The sequence below is a fragment of the Diceros bicornis genome, chromosome 16, assembly GCF_020826845.1.
Source record: "Diceros bicornis minor isolate mBicDic1 chromosome 16, mDicBic1.mat.cur, whole genome shotgun sequence".
In the NCBI taxonomy this organism is placed as follows: Eukaryota; Metazoa; Chordata; class Mammalia; order Perissodactyla; family Rhinocerotidae; genus Diceros; species Diceros bicornis.
Window position 1 is genome coordinate 39,227,913 of NC_080755.1, and position 17,208 is coordinate 39,245,120.

At 40.1% G+C, this 17,208-nt stretch overlaps 1 protein-coding gene across 4 annotated transcripts in view; it reads left to right on the forward strand.

Moving 5' to 3' along the window:
* The window catches only part of ARK2N (arkadia (RNF111) N-terminal like PKA signaling regulator 2N), an 82,539-nt gene that overhangs the window by 58,819 nt on the left and 6,512 nt on the right, over positions 1 to 17,208 (forward strand). For all 4 annotated transcript variants that reach the window (XM_058557037.1, XM_058557040.1, XM_058557038.1 and 1 more), the window contains one exon: positions 7,950 to 8,076. In XM_058557037.1, the coding sequence (XP_058413020.1) occupies positions 7,950 to 8,076 (127 nt within the window). The remainder of the gene's footprint in view (positions 1 to 7,949; positions 8,077 to 17,208) is intronic.

Sequence of the window (17,208 nt, forward strand, 5' to 3'; positions counted from 1 at the left end):
AAAATAGTTTTTACAGTTTAGTTTTTTAACCAAGGCAAAAGAGTTGGAATTAGGAAAGCCTATGGTGAACAAAAGACCTAAACTTTCCATTTCAACTCTTGCCATGTGTTCACTTTTCTCACTTGATGCTAGAATTGGACAGTGCAGTGGGTGGTAGCTGCTGCCAACAAACAGCCTGGTTTTGAACCAGCAGCTACTTAGAAACTGTGTGACCTCAGGTAAATTATGTAATGCCTCAGTTTTCCCTATCTACAAAACTACAAAATGGGGATAAAGCTGATATCCACCCCAAAGGTTATTGTTACCATTAAATGAAATAACATATATAATGTGCTTAGTACAGGATACAGCACACAGTAGGCCCTCAGGAATGCTAACCAGCGTTGTTAATATATTTATGCTGTAGTAGACAGAGTAAAGAAGTGATTAATGGACCCAATTAGTGGATTTTTAATTTACTGTCCTGCCCTGGAATTAGTTGCTCTTGCTGCAGTATTTCCTAAACTTTGCCTGAGCATGGAAATTACCTGGGGTGACTATAACTATTCAGACTCCTAGGTTTCTCCCTGAAGATTCTTGTAAGTAGATCTGAAATGGGGTTTGGAATCTGTTTGTAATAATCACCCCCAGGTATCTCTTGCATTGAACCTGTTTAGGAAACTACCAGTATATCTGAAAATGGCTTAATTTTTTATTGCTATTAATAGCTCACTATAAACATAAATGTAGATGAAGCTAAGAGAAACAGAAGTCTGAAGTACTCTTGGTGTGGAAGGCTTATAATTATGGTAAACTAAATTTATTTAGTTTGTTTTTCCTGGGAAATTAAAAATTCTTAACAAATGATCTAGTTTTTTCTGTCAGCCTTCTTGTCAAGAAGGTAGGCTATGAGCATTTTCCCCTTCCTTAAAATAGGGATGGTAATCTCGATTTGTCCATAACACAGGCTTAGTTATAGTGCAGAAAAACAAATCTTGAGTTTCCTGTTCTTAGTGTAAGGCTTTTTATTTTTTTATAATCAGACCAGAATGGCCATGTATTATTGGGACTTTAAAATCATTGTATCAGTCTTGTGAAGGAGATCAAGTTTGGTCAGATTCCTCTTGTTTACCTGCTTCTTAGGGACTGTAAGATTTTAGTTTCTGACCTCCTTTTCCTCCACTTTTTTTTTTTTCTCCCCGAGGAAGATCAGCCCTGAGCTAACATCCATGCCAATCCTCCTCTTTTTGCTGAGGAAGACCGGCTCTGAGCTAACATCTATTGCCAATTCTCCTCCTTTTTTTTTCCCCAAAGACCCAGCAGATAGTTGTTATGTCACAGTTGCACATCCTTCTAGTTGCTGTATGTGGGACGCAGCCTCAGCATGGCCGGAGAAGCGGTGCCTTGGTGCGCGCCTGGGATCCGAACCCGGGCCGCCAGTAGCAGAGCGTGCGCACTTAACCGCTAAGCCACGGGGCCGGCCCCTCCTCTACTTTTTAAAGTTGTTTTTAAATTCTTGTTGAAAAAAAACTAAACACAAGGTAATAATTTGCTTGTTTCAAAGCTAAATGAGCAATGACTTAAGATATTAACTTTTTTTATACCTAACACTCCACTGTCATCCAATATGTAATAATTTCCTTTAATGTGCTGCAAATAAGCTCAAGACTAGTTCTTACCCAGTAGAATGTGATTTAAAAAGTAGCTACATCATTTCTTTTGAAGACAGAAAGAAAATGTTTGCCGTAATAATTTAGTTACTGCTTTTTCTATGCTGCTTCTTTCTGACTTATGTGTTGAAAGATCTGTAGTTGGAGGACAAAAATTTAGAATTTTCTCATAGTCTAAGAAGTTATCTTTCCAAAGAGCTACACAGGCAAAGACCTACACAGAGACAACCAGCTGCCACAATAGCTAAATGTTAAGTCCTCCACTTTATTTTCAGTTTAATGTATGGTAATTGTGGTATTTACACTTTTTCTACAGGGCTTATTCTTGTCCTAGAACAGGGATAGATTACTACCACTGACAGTATTTGAAGAACCTCCTAGCATCTTTGACTCACTTTTGTATGTGCTTTAGGCATTGCACTGCCGTTAGATTCCTCTGAGGTCATGGGGTGGGTTGGCACTGGGGGATGGCCCAAAGGCCAGAGAACATCAGGCTCTGCACAGGAGCTCCCAAAGGAATGTGACTTGCTGAAGAGGGTTACATTGAGAGAAAAGGACTAATTGTCCTGGTTCTGAAATAGACAGAAGAGAGGATGCATTCTTGGCTATTGGAGAACGCCTTGGTGTCTCTTCTAGAGCGTGGTGGCCCGCAGACTTAGTGTGGGTCCCAGCTGACTTGTTTTCTGGGTGGCACATATTACAATAATAAAGATATTGACTACAAGAGCAGACCCTGATTTTTTGGTCATCAATTTTAGAGCATCATACAGGTTCTGTAACAATGCTAAACGCCAGCAGGATTAGATTGTAATTTTTATGGCCAAAATTGCACTGCCAAAATGGTTTGTATTGATCTCATAATGTGAAAGCAGTAGGTAAATTATTAGTTTCTGGATCCATAATGGATGAATTAAAGTTAGAAGAATCTTAAATGTTGGTGATGGTTACCTTATTTTTCCTAAGATATTATAAAATTACGAGCAAAAGCAGCATAGTAATTTTTTATTTCTTCCTCCTTCTTAAAAAAAGAAAAAAAGTGTAGTGTTGATAATTCCAGATCTGAAATGAAGCTATGTAGGTGGTAGGGTCAGGATGATGGACTTAATCAGTGAAGACTGGTTTTTCAGAAATATCGATGACTGAGACATTTCACAGAACAGTCCACAAGTTAGGATTATAAATTAGAACTATGGGGATAGAACTGGGCACAGAGATACTAAGAATTAACTAATTCTGTCATGTTCTCATTGTGTTTTCTCATTACTGTTGTTTAAAAGCATCGAGTAATCAAGGAGGAAGAGTTTGGTTATAGCAACCATGACTCCTACAATCTGCCTTTTTGTTTGGTTTAATTCAATTAGCTTGTTTTTTAGGATGGTAAGGGCTGAGCCTCTTGCTGTGAGTCTACCACAGGGGGCTTTAAGTGTCTCTTGGGGCTTGGCTCCTTGGTTCTTAGTGAGTAGGCATGGAAAGTTTTGGGGTGGTTGTCCATATGAATAATGAGTAACAATGATAGCAAGACTTAAAGTGGAGAGAGACAAACTAAGCCAGGTGCCAGTCATGTTTCATGAATAGGTGAAATTGTGCTAGACTCATAATCTATGACAGTGAAAGGGAAGCATCCTGGAAGATAAGGGCTGCTGGTGTTGGCACATGAGGATGGAGGACCCAAGACTGAGGTGTAGGAGCAGCTTCAGAGGACTGCAGGGGAGGCAGCATTTTCAGAAGAGTCAGGTTTCCGCAAGGAGCTGAAGAGAAAGTTCAGTGCAGTTTTCCATGGAGCTGGCATTCCAGAGGGCAGTGGAAAAGTTGTAAGAACGTGAGTAGTGGGTGGCTGGAACAAAGGGGAGTAACAACAGAGTGAGGGATAAGATGTGAGAAAAATGGATGGTCCCAGAAGCTTTATTTTGTGGGTGGCTGAGAGGGTGGAAGTACAGTGTTTTACTTCTCATACCCATTGGTTTTCCTCCTGTCTCTTCCTAATGCTTTCTCCTTTTCATTGGGGGCTTTTCTGTACTCTCACACTGTTACTTCACTATACTACTCTTTTACCTCATTGAACCCATCCAGCAGTCCGTTATCAGTCTCCTCTTAGCTTCACTTCTTTTCATATCTAGAATATATAAGCCCAACTCTCCTTTGCCAGTATCCTCAGCTCCTTGATTAGGTGGCTGTCTTGTTGTACCCAGCTGGCAAAGTCTGATCCCTGGACGCACACTTGGAGCCTTTTTCCATACTGCTAAGCCTAGCTGGAAAAAATCACATAGTTGCAGAGTTAAGGGTCATGTTAACGTCCTAATCCGCAACCTCATCTTGGCTCTCTGCTGCCCAGCACTCCATCCCTTTCCTTGGGCAGCATTCTTTCTTCATAGTGGCTACTTGCTTTTCTAAACCCCTACCCTGCCTCCTTACCCACGCCTGTGCTCTGCAGATGGCCTTGCCGCATTCCTCACAGATCAAGATTGCCTCAGCTTTTTGCCATGTTTGTTCTCGGCCTTTTTTCTTTTCTTTTTTGTGAGGAAGATCAGCCCTGAGCTAACACCCATGCTAATCCTCCTCTTTTTGCTGAGGAAGACCGGCTCTGAGCTAACATCTATTGCCAATCCTCCTCCTTTTTTTTCCCCAAAGCCCCAGTAGATAGTTGTATGTCATAGTTGCACATCCTTCTAGTTGCTGTATGTGGGACGCGGCCTCAGCATGGCCAGAGAAGCGGTGCATCGGTGCGCGCCCGGGATCCTAACCCCGGCTGCCAGTAGCGGAATGCACGCATTAAACTGCTAAGCCACGGGCCGGCCCTCGGCCTTTTTTCTAAATATGGCCAGATCTCTCCCATCTTTAAAATCTGTGCATACATACACATCCCCTTCCCTCAAACCCGTCTTCCTCTCGATACTATCCTATTGCCTTTTCCTCTGTAGCCAGACTTCTTCAAATGTGTCTGCTCTTCCTTCCCTTCTTTTCTTCAGCTTGCTTTGCTATATTGGCTTCTGCCCCATCACTCCTCTGAGGCTCCCCTTGCCCAAGTCCTGTATGGTCATCTTATAGCAGATTCTAGTGGACTCTACTTAGTTCCTCTTCTTATCACACCTCTCCATTGGACATTGTTGAGCACTTCCTAGAAATGCTCTTTCCATGGTGTCTTGGCTTCATATCGTCGGGTTTTCTTTCTATTTCTCGCTTACCTTGGCGAGCTTCCTTTCCTTTGCCCATCCCTTAATTATTGATGTGCTTCAGGGTTCTGTTTCAGGCCTCCTTCACTCCTCTGGATGACCTTTATCTTCCCATCTATTGCTGAGACTTACCAAATCTATATTTCCTCTCTAGACCTCTGACCTGAGCTCTAGCACAAACGATACCTCCAACTGCCTATTGGACATCTCAGAGTCACATCATCATCGTGACCTAAGCAGCCTCAGCTGTTTATTGGCTCACTGAATGGCGCTGTGCTCTATCCAGTTCCTAAATCAGAAACCTAGGCATTGTTTTTTACTTGTCGTGTTCTTTCATTTGCCTGATTCCCAACATTACTAATCTTCCGTACATACACAAACACAAGGTATTCCCCCTTTTCTTTCTTTCCTAGTTCAGCTGTGGTCATTTCTCACCCAGGAAACTATAGCAGTCTAGCTGGTTTCCTTGCCTCTGGTGTTCCCTGCCTGCTATTAGTTCCATTTCTACACTCCAAAAGGAAATTTTTTTTAATGGAAAACCAGATCATCTCACTCTTCTGCTTAAATCCTTCGGTGGCTTCCTACTTCTCAAGGTCAGGTTCAGACTCTACCACAATCTGACCTCTACTGACTTTGCCAGCCTCATTTGTCATTACTCTTTTTACTACCATTACCCCGAATTTCACCCAATTGGTATACCTTAAAGGGCAACACAATATTCCTTATGCTACTTCCCCTCACCTGTGGCTACTCTTCCCTGAGAGCTCAGATCCTTGATTATTGTCAAGTCTGGGAAATGTTCCTTTTCGTATGCTTCCAGGGCACTCTTTACCTCCCTATCAGAACAGTTTCAAGTCATAATGCAGAGGACTGCTTTTTATTATCCCTGAATGTATTGTAAGCTCATTGAAGGTAGAGACTATGCCTACCTCGTTTGTTCCCCATAGTATTCCTAGCACCTAGCACAGTACGTAGGATGTCATAAACAAGTATTTATTGTAGGAACAAACAGATGAAGTAAACTGTTGTAGTTGGATAAATAAAGCTGCTCGAATATTGAATATGGACAAGTTGAAGGTTTGAAAAAAAAGAGACTCAATTGGTATTCCTCCCTAGTGGTGCAGTAGGAACAGTGTGCTTGACGATAGTTGTAACCACAGCATTGAAGTAGAAATTAGGTAAAAGACTTGGCCACAAGCAAGGTATATTGGGATCAGAGCCATAATCTAGGGGTGCCTAATCCGGACTTAACCAAACTCCATTTAAGTGAGCACCCTAGATTTAACAAAACTGGGTTTTGTCTGGTGAATGCCACCTTTTGTATGCTTGTAGGGTGCAAAGATATGTGCCTGGCGCCAGTGCCACATAGAATCCTATCTAGATTATTCTTTAGTACAGAAGGTTAACAAACCTGTGCGGACTGTAATATAATCTCAGTCACCAATTGTATCTAGAAGTCTTTTAATCTTCTGTTTTCTCGTATGTGCATCATTTTTAATAGAAGAAAAAAAGTAAAAATAATCCCACGTTTGAATCCCATCCAAGTTTGAATCATATTCAAACTTGGTTACTGTTTACAGCTTTTACCCAGCACCTACATATTTTTATAGTGTTCTATGTGACACTGTATTTATGCATACTCTTTTCCCAAGTTTCTACATAGCGTTTGTAGTGGCTGTCTTTGGACATCATAACGTTTCGCTTGTTTAAAATTGTCTCCCTTACACTAAACTCTCAGAGATGGGATTACAGGATCAGAGTGTAAAAGTTGTAAGGCTTTTGCTTTGGGATTGTCTATAATTTTCTAAAAGAGTTACACTAAAAGTTGGCAGGAGTATGAAAACACCAGGTTTCTCAGTGACCTTGAAGCATTGGAATGAGTGAGGTGAGGGAGAGGGAAGGGGGGAGTTGTGTGTGTAAAATCTTATTGACATTGGTTTCGTTTATATGAGGTATCACAAAGGATTTTTTTTAAATATGGAGAAATAATTTTGTATCAGATGACTATATTTAAATGAAAATACCCTTTAAAGGGTAAATGAAAATTTGTACCTGTTGCAACTCTGTTTATTCTATGTTAACTTCTAGATATTCTAAAATTTATTATTTTTGAAGTCAGAATATTCAAGAGCTGGATACATAGGCTGAATTCTCCTAACTCTTGCTAGAATTGTTAATGGGGCTGTGTAGTTTGATGCTATGCCATTAGCGTTTATTGAAAGAGAGTTCTACGAAGCTCATGTTTTCTGTGATGTTGGATAATGTGTTTTATTGCACCATGTAATAGATGCTTTGTGAAGACCCTTGTGGAAAAGTCCTTACATGCCCGAGTGCCCCAAACTGTTGTGCTTTCCCTAGCGTATGTAATTTGTTTCTGTCTAATGAGGACTGTCAGCAACATACAGGTTATATTTCAGTTGCCCAGAGCAAAAATTGTGATCTGCCTCTAGCCTTCCCTTTTAGGTGTAGTTTTGGGTCAGATTTTGTCAAATTTGCATTCCTTTAGAGAAAATTGTTTAAAATTTAGAGAAAATTGTTAAATCTTTCATAAAGCATCCCAGTATAAATTTGATATTAATGATTACTTCTATTATTTATTTGATTTATGCCTTTGAGCTTTCCTGGTTTAGAATTTTGTTCTATTAAAATGATAAGCAGCAGAGAACCCCATTGCCCTCTAGGTGGTGACAGACCTGTTATGCACGTCTTTTAAAAGCAGACTGGAGTTGAATGCAAAAAGCATTATGGAATAAAACAGAAACTATTATCACAGTTTATATATACCTATATTTAGATATACATATTTATCAAAGTACTCAAAGTTTTTTTTCTCCTAAGGAATGGGAGTTAGAGAGTGAGAGACTTGGAGTTCTTAGTTTTATGTACTTCCATGTTGTTTGAACATTCTTTTAGCCATAAGCATGTATTCTGTTTAATTTTTTAAAACCTCTTTTTTTTAACAGAACACTGGCCCAGCTCATTTGACGTGGGTACCAGTTTCACTGTGGCAAGCTCTCATAAGGCCATTCTGTTTCTATGATTAAACATGGATGAGAAATCTGTCAGTGAGTTATTTCTGCTGCTTGTAAGAAGTCAAATGTAGTGCTTATCTTTTCCCTTTGTCTCTCAGGTCATTTGGATCCAGGATTCCTAGCAAGTGACAAAACATCTGCTGGCAATGCACCACTCAATGAAGAAATTAATATTGCTTCTTCAGACAGTGAAGTGGAGATCGTGGGAGTTCAGGAACATGCAAGGTAGGATATTAATTGGAGTGTTCTGATATTTTAAATTCTGAATTTTACTTTGACCATAAAACAAGTGAGAAGAAAATGGTAGGCCTCATGGCATGGCTGGCATGAATGGTGGGAACTCTCTCTCAGCTTCCTCTGGTTTAAGAAACACTTTTTGATTAGACATGATATGAGCTTCAGAATGTTTTACATATTGTCTCATATCAAAAACATCTCAACCATATGTGTATGTGAACTATAACTGATGTTTTTCTCTTATTTTCAGCAAATGTCTAGATGGCTTGACAAATTTTTCTCTTATGGCTTAACCATCACCATACTTTTTTTCCCTCTCATTCATATTTTTCTTGCCTTTCACTTTATCTTGAAATATATTGGGAGTAAACAATTGGGAAATATGCATCTGACATCATACCTCTTTCGCTTGTTTCCTAGAGCACCTCTCCTTGTCTTTCATGGAAACTTGCATGTTACTTTGGTCTGTTCCTAATTCTAGCGATGTTCATGTGACTCAGGGAGGCCTGTTTCTTAGGATAAAAAAAAAAGCCACAAGCCATCAAATTAGTGTGTAGTATTATAAAAATAATTTTATGAAGTTTGTCATTCTTTAAGGTGTAGGGGTCAGCAAACTATGATCCATGGGACAAATCTGGCCTGCTGCCTTTTTTTGTATGGACCTTGACCTAAGAGTGGTTTTCACTTTTTTTGTGTGTGTGTGTGAAGAAGATTAGCCCTGAGCTAACATCCGTTGCCAATCCTCCTCTTTTTGTTGAGGAAGACGGGTCCTGGGCTAACATCCGTGCTCATCTTGCTCTACTTTATATGGGACACTGCCACAGCATGGCTTGACAAGCAGTGTATAGGTCCGCGCCGGGGATCCGAACCTGTGAACCCCGGGCCACCAAAGCAGAGCGCACAAACTAACCTCTATGCCACAAGGCCGGCCCCTGGTTTTTACATTTTTAAATGCTTGGGGGGGAAAACATCAAAAGAAGAGTGGTGTTTTGTGACATGTGAAAATTATGTGAAATTAAAGTAAAATTTATTTATCCATAAATAAAGTTTATGGAACAGAGCCATGTGTGTTCATTTACTTATTGTCTCTGGCTGTTTTTGCACTTCATTGGCAGAATTGAGAAGTTTCAACAGATAACCTTATAGTCCTCAAAGCCGAAGATATTTACTGTCTACCCTTTGCAGAAAAAATTTACTGACTTTTGCTTTTAAGATATGTTCCTAAGAATTGGTTGCAGCCTTCTCAGAGGAAGGCTTCCTCAGGAACATTTAACACACACACACAACAAAAATTTAGGCTTTGAGAAGTCTGTATTTTATATATCAAACAACTTTTCTCCTATGCCTCAAGAATTAAGTCGTTATTTCTCTAAGTAGGTATATAACCCAGTATCTACATTACGTTGCTCTTAGAGCTGATTTTACTGTTTGGTTAGCAAGGTAATAAAACATTCACCAGCATTTCCTTTGTTGCTTATATAAAAAGAGTAGAGAGAGTGGAGGCAAAATACACAGGCACATAAATTGAGGGAATCTTTTTCTAATGAGAACTGACTATACTTTCTGAGAGCAATTTTCTGTTAAACAATAGGGACATAAAGGATGTAAAGTCATAATTTAATGTGCTATCTCCCCAAAAGTGGCCAGTTCTCTTTATCAGAACTAGTATTGTCCTAGCACTTTGTCCTCTGTCCTGTATTTATGCCATAAGTGTGCCTGCGTAGCTGCTTCCTTTTTTCTTTCTTTCTTTTTCTTTCTTTCTTTTTGCTGAAGAAGATTCCCCCTGAGCTGACATCTGTGCCAGTCGTCTTCTATTTTTTTTTTTTTTTAAAGATTTTATTTATTTATTTTTCCCCCAATGCCCCAGTAGATAGTTGTCTGTCATAGCTGCACATCCTTCCAGTTGCTGTACGTGGGACGCGGCCTCAGCATGGCCGGAGAAGCGGTGCGTCGGTGCGATCCCGGGATCTGAACCCGGGCCGCCAGCAGCGGAGTGCACGCACTTAACTGCCAAGCCACGGGGCCGGCCCTCGTCTTCTATTTTGTACTTGGGTTGCTGCCACAGCACAGCCACTGATGAGTGGTGTAGGTCCACACCTAGGAACTGAACCCAGGCCACTGAAGTGGAGCACGCTGAACTTAACCATTAGGCCACAGGGCCAGCCCCTCTTTTCTTTCTTTCTTTTTTTTTTTTTTTTTGTGAGGAAGATCAGCCCTGAGCTAACATCCAATGCCCATCCTCCTCTTTTTGCTGAGGAAGATTGGCCCTGGACTAACATCTGTGCCCATCTTCCTCTACTTTATATGGGACACCACCACAGCATGGCTTGACAAGCAGTGCGTCAGTCCGTGCCCGGGATCCGAACCTACGAACCCCAGAGTAGAGCACGAACTTAATTGCTATGCCACCGGGCCAGCCCCCACTCTTTTCTTTTTTAATGGTCATTTCCCCTATTCTGGTGGGAAAGAATTTTCGTTCTTCCATCTTTCTTGTATCTCATTCTTTTGTATCTGTTTTTCTGCCTTAATCAAAAACTTTTTCCTGTAAATTCTTTTCCATTTTTCCATCTATTCCGTTGAAGCTGACTTATCCATCAGATGAGGAAGATAGAACTTCTGATTTCTTCCTTTACTTCAGCATGTATTTGCCATTAATTTATTTCACCATTGTTCCTTATAACATAGAAGGTATTAGTTTTAAGCCCCATGTCAGGATCTTTCTAGAATATTATAGTATTTTTATTTCAGACTCTCTACTATAAACTTACCTTGCCTGTTGACAGATTGATATAAGTAAATTATGTCTAGTTGTGCCAGGAGCACATTATCCATTCATCAGCTTCCCCTGGAGTTACATTTCAAATTTGAATTCATTGTTACTCATGTGTTCCTACTTACGTAGGAAAGAGTAGGTAATAATCTGTGTTGTTTATCTAATCTCTTAGTCTATGCTGAGACATCGCTAGGTCCAGTTCTTTATTAACTCCTACCAAGTCTTCCTTCTTTACTGTTTCCTTATGCCTAGAAATATTATAGAGTGAGCCACCCTTCTTTTTCAGCTTCTTTGTTCAACTTTTCTTCCATCGTGAAATCTTTAGCTTCTTTTTCTACCAATATTTTTGGTATCTGGAGTTAAAATTATCATTATCTGTCTATTAAAAATTGGAAATTTAAATTCCAAGTTCCTCCTCACCTCCAACATACGCACACACATACATACAATTATCTTTATTTCACCCTTCTCTGAACTTGTTAGGTCTTTTATCCAGATTGTTATTTTACTCTATAAGCATCTTTGTTCTACTCTTCAACTAAGTCAAGTGACTTTGGCTACATTTTAAATAACATGCTATAACATGACTTTCAAGAACTTTTTCTTACAGGCTCTGAAGCATAAAAATGTGTTTTGTTCTGATCCTTTGGTTTGAATTCTGGGGAAATCATATCTTGGAGGTGACAAGTCCATTCTGAAATCTCAGTGGTGGTTAATACTGTCCGTACAATGAAATGTATGGTTGGCAGATTCCGTTGGAGTACTTTGAATTGACTCCTGTATCATTTTAAGGGGATCTTTTATTTTGGTCTTCGAGTCTAAGACTGAGTAGAGTCTCACTGATTTTGCTCTGTCTTTCTGAAAATTTTTTCTGCAGTTTCTTAAGAAGAAGCCTGATAATCTTTTAGACATTGAGGTTAAAAAGCTGAGTATCAGGTGGGGAAGAGGCTTTCTTTTTGGTTGCTTCAGAATTGCCTCTTTGGCTGCCTGTATCTCATCTGGAATTTATTTCTTTTACAGGTCTAGGGTTGCAGTTATGAAGTATTGATGGGCTTCTGGCAGGGTTATCGCTTGGAAAAAGGTTTTAGGTTTTGATCCACATCTTTTTGTTCTAATTTGATTTGCATGCGTAGATGTTTTGTTTGGATTTAGTTGTCCTGTTCTTATTTTTTCTTTCAATATTTTACCTTATGAGCTTCCTGAGAGTTTTTAAAAACTCAGACTTGGTCCTTGAGTTGTTCTCTTTGGGATTGTGGTTGCTCTGACTTGTGCTGGGTGCCATTTTTCCATATTTGGAAGCATTTTGTTTGACCTTTGCACTCACTGATTCCAGTTGTGATGTGCCTTTTTTTTTGATAGCTGTTTTTCTTTTCTTGCATGTTAATATCTTTCCCTGCTCTTTTACTTTAAATTTTGATGTGTTCACTTAGCATTCGTGTTTCTTCTAGTCATAGACTAGAAAGCATGCTTTCTGAACTAATGGTTGAATGCATCTTTTATGGCTGCCTTGTATTGCTGTGATGAACTCTTGATGTTACCTTAACGTTACCATTTTTCAAGTGTTAATTTTTGGGCAGTCTTGTTTCACAAGATGTACTTTGCCATGAGATGGAGATTTTTCCAGCATCTCTAGTTCTTCTGTGCCCACTTAATTTTGCCAGACGTTTTAATTTACGACCTTTATGCCAATGTTCTTCTTTGTCCTTGGTCCTTTTTCCTTCTATCAGCCTCATTGGTAATTGCTGTAGGAGGATGAATCCATATAGTGCACATCTTTCTGTCGTGGAACTGTGTTGGAACAGTTCCTTCAGTACTTGTTCTCTGAAGCATCTGTGGCTAATCAGACCTTTACCTCATTTCACTGTAGTCTTTGGTCCTGTGGTCATTGGTGTTACTGTTGGTTCATCTCTCAGCAAAAGAATTGATGCCAGAAGGCTTTTGCATTTAAGACTGGTTGCTTCCTACAACCAATTGCTAACATTAACCCTAAAAAAAGCAAGGGAGGCCGACAAGCATTTCCCTAAAGCCGCAAGGATTCATTTCATCCTCAGTTAGGAAAAATAAGTAGGAATGTTATCTGAGAGGTCACCCTCAGGCTCTGTAAATGAGAGCAAAAATGATTAATTTTTAATGTTGTTTTCTTAGAATAGTAAGTTAACTGTATCAAAAGCTGACCATCAGGGCCTGCCCTCTTTCTGTGTTTTTTCTTCTTTTCCATTGTGAAGTCTCTCCTTTTTTGGTTTTAATGTATGAAGAGCAGGAATTATTCTATCAAAATTTAGAGTTTAGGGGCCGATCCCATGGCATGGCGGTTAAGTGCTTGTGCTCTGCTGCTGGCGGCCCGGGTTTGGATCCCGGGCGCGTGCCGATGCACCACTTGTCAGGCCATGCTGTGGCGGCCTCCCATATAAAGTGGAGGAAGATACGCACAGATGTTAGCCCAGGGCGAGTCTTCCTCTGCAAAAAGAGGAGGATTGGCATGGATGTTAGCTCAGGGCTGATCTTCCCCACAAAAAAGAAAAAAAAAAGAAAAAAAACTTAGTGTTTAGAAAGTGCTTTTTTGGGAAGTGAGGCCCAAGCATTTTCTTGGTTATAAGACTGAAAATATGACTCTCCCTTGTGTTTTGTGCCTATCACCAGTCATATGCAGATTAAATGCTTTATGAGAACAAAGCCGGTATCTGCACTACAGTTGGATTGGGCCAATTAAAAAATAGCTGAATATCCTCTCACCCTGTATTTTTCATAATATAGAAAAAGGATACATGAAAATCTGTGCTTTATGTTAGTTGCCTTACAAAATTTTGAGCCTCTCACATCCTTTATAGAGCATCTTCGTAGGCTTATAACAATTGTTGTGGTTCCATTTCTTCCTGAAATGTGTTCTTTCTCTATCTGATGAGTTGTTTTGTAATGTACACTGTCTTACAAAATAGTTGAAATGTTTCTCCAGCACTCTTTTGTTTAGTAGCTTGGCCTTCTTTTTCCTTTTTTAAAAAAAAATTTTGTTAAAAACCGTGTTCTGTCCTCATCCATCTCCTAGCTACCATTTATTTAAGATAGTCAAGGTCATTAAATCATAAAAAATTGTTTGAATGTTTATGGGCTTATAACACACAGAGAAAAGTCATAAGTGTACACTTTAATTTTTGCAGACTGCTCATACCTAGGTAACTAGCACTCAGATCAAGAAATAGAACAGAAGTCCCCCTTGTACCACCTTCCAGTCACAACCTCCCCTGAACCTCGCCCCCTGTAACTACCGTCCTGACTTCTAACGGGATGGTTTTGCCTGTGTTGTTCAAAATCTTAAAGTTGCTGATAACCTTAGAAGTCATCTTAGAATCCTTTTTAACGTTCTTGACAGACGGCCCAGCAATTGCTTGAACATTTAAACATTTAAAAGGCAGTTTATTCCATTTGGTGGTGGCTGTAATTGTTGTGTAGTAATGATCATCTAAAACTTGCCTTCCAGGAACTGATTCATGGTTCTTATTCTGCTCTTGAGATCTCTGTACAAGGTGGAGTAGCCACCTTTCATGATGATTTTCTCTTCTTTAGGAGCTGCCCTTCCAGCTGCAATAAATAGGAGCCAGGAAAGCTTTTGACTAAAGATGGGATCACCACATTCTCCAGAGAATCAGAAATTTTGAAGTAACAGAAACAGACTGAGAGAGTTGGGGCTTGAGTCGAATGAGGCATAGTTGTTCCATCATCCTTAGGTTCTTTGAGGTGCTCCAGTGTCTTTCCAATAAATTCTTATTTTTGCTTAAAGTAGCCCAAGTTGTTGTCTGGTAACTTGAACCCTTTGTAACATAACTACAAAAGTGATCTATTTTTGAATAGTTGAGGAAGTACCTTGTGTCTTTATTCTTCTCTTTCCTTCTCAGCCATTTCTTAGTAGTTAATACTGTCTCTAAACCTGTCACTCTCCTACACTGGGTACTTGTAGAATCTGCTTTGCTGGTTATTGAATGACCCCCAGGGGCCAGGCAGTGTCGTTAACAATCAAACATAGTATAGTACTTTAGGTGTAGTCTGAGCAAGGTATCGTTATTTAGTGGAAAATAAACTCCCCGGTGGAGACCTGATTTTGTTCTGGTTCTGTGCTTAACTTGCTTAAGACCCAGGGCAGTTGTCTTTTGGTCTTGGTTTTCTCTTCTGTAAAGTGAGCAGTTTGGATCAGATCCCTTTTAAAGCCACTACCTGATGTTACATTATATGGTCACTTAGGGAGCAGCACAGATTAACAGTTGGGACTAAATACCTCTTTAATTCAGAGATATTTCTAGGAATTCTGCCAGAGATTATACTGACTCTCTTTGTAGCCATTCATTCCCTGAATTCCTACTTAAGGTTCTAGCCAGCTTTACTTCAATTAGTACATGTACAGATGAGCTTTTGAACTGTTGAAGAACTTTATATTTCTAAATTGTTAGTCTGGGCCTGTCTTTGCACTCTGCTGACTCTTGCTGTTTGCCTTACCTAATTTAATACACAGATTTGTAAAGTGACAACACGATGTTGCGGAAAACAAAGCCTGAAATCAGACCTGGCTTTGAAGATCCTTAGCCTACCACTTTCAAGCAATGTGACTCTGGGCAAATCATGTAACCTCTTTAATCCTCAGTTTCCCTGTCTGTAGAATATGGATAATTACTTTCGCTTCTAATTCAGAGGTCTGTTGGGATTGTCAACTGAGGTGAAACTACTTAATAAACTTAGTATTCTGTTACCATCAGTCATCAAAACCATTTCTATAAATGTTGAATGGACTCCTTTGGCTGACATTCTTCCATGACTATGTGATCACTTAATCTGAGTGTACTTAATGGGTTGGACAGATTTGGAGTAAACTTTGGACTTGATGTCCCTTATTTTAATGCTTTTCACTAGCTAATCTTTGAAAATGCAGTAGCCTCTGGGTTAGTAGCTACTTAGCCCATTTCTAAGCAGATGATGGGCCTCTGGGACTGTAGCAAATCTACATTCTTCCCTGCTCTGGCCCCAAGAGATCTGCTGTTCAGCACCGCTCTTCGTAAGGGAGTCATTTTCAGGCTAGCGCTTCCAGTATTTTAAGGATCTTGGGGGCAGTTCTGCCACTGAACCTTGTCCATTGTTGTTACCCTAATGTTCTTTTAAACCTAGTAGTGAGGTAGCATTGAATCAAAGCTGGAATTTTCAAGTGACCCAGCATCACTCATCGTATATACGTTGTCAGAACAGCTGCTCAAGATCTGTCGTAGTAGTTTATGTGACCAAAATCATGCCACTTGTCTCTTCTCACATATGCTACGTAGACACTGGTCAGTAATTTAGATGTGAGGGCATAAGTAGCAATGATAGCTTGAGCTGCCTACCTGCTTCTCGTTTGAATCAAAACTTACTCAGTGGTTCATCCTGGAGGCTCACAGTTCTGTCTTTTGACTGGAATGTGGAATTCAACATGTCTGGGTTTCTGAAACAATTTTCTTCCATTGAACTCGTGGTGAGGTTTGTCAGCAAGGCAGTCTGTCCCTCTGGTAGAACACTTTTTAGAGAATTTAACTGAGTACTTCAGCTGTGTTACTTTCACTGAGCTAAAGCATAAGCAGCCAAGTGTTTTTGTTGTGACCTTCATGATGAGGGAAATTGATCGATTATGCATGACCTAGGACTTAGAGACTTTTAGAAATTTAATCTGTAAAGACACATTACTATTAGTGTCTTTGAAGGTATTATTACCAAATATGTTACAGAACTTATTTTAAGAACAAGTTTCACCTGTATTTCTTACTGTTTCATTTGTTCAGACTCAGATTGTTTGGGCATCTGAATTTTGCTCTGGATTTTATATGCTGACCTGTCCTGAAGATTCCAGAGGTTTAAATGAATTCAGAGAAACATCATCTTAACCATTGTCAGCAACAGATCTAGACGTAACTCAGGAGTTTTTGACTGAGTTTTATAGCTCAGTAGTTTCTGACAAGACTCTTGGCCTTTTTTTTTTTTTTTTTGTGAGGAGATCAGCCCTGAGCTAACATCCGCCAATCCTCCTCTTTTTTTGCTGAGGAAGACGGCCCTGGGCTAACATCTGTGCCCATCTTCCTCCACTTTATATGGGACGCCACCACAGCATGGCTCACCAAGCAGTGCGTCGGTGCGCGCCCGGGATCCGAACCAGCGAACCCCGGGCCGCCGCAGCGGAGCGCGCGCACCCAACCGCTTGCGCCACCAGGCCGGCCCCTCTTGGCCTTTTTTAAGGCTAAACAGAGAGGGAGGAGAGAAACAGACAGACAGACATGGAGAGAGGGAAGAAAAAAAGGATATCGGCTGTGGGTTTCATGAACTTGTATAGTAGTAGGCTT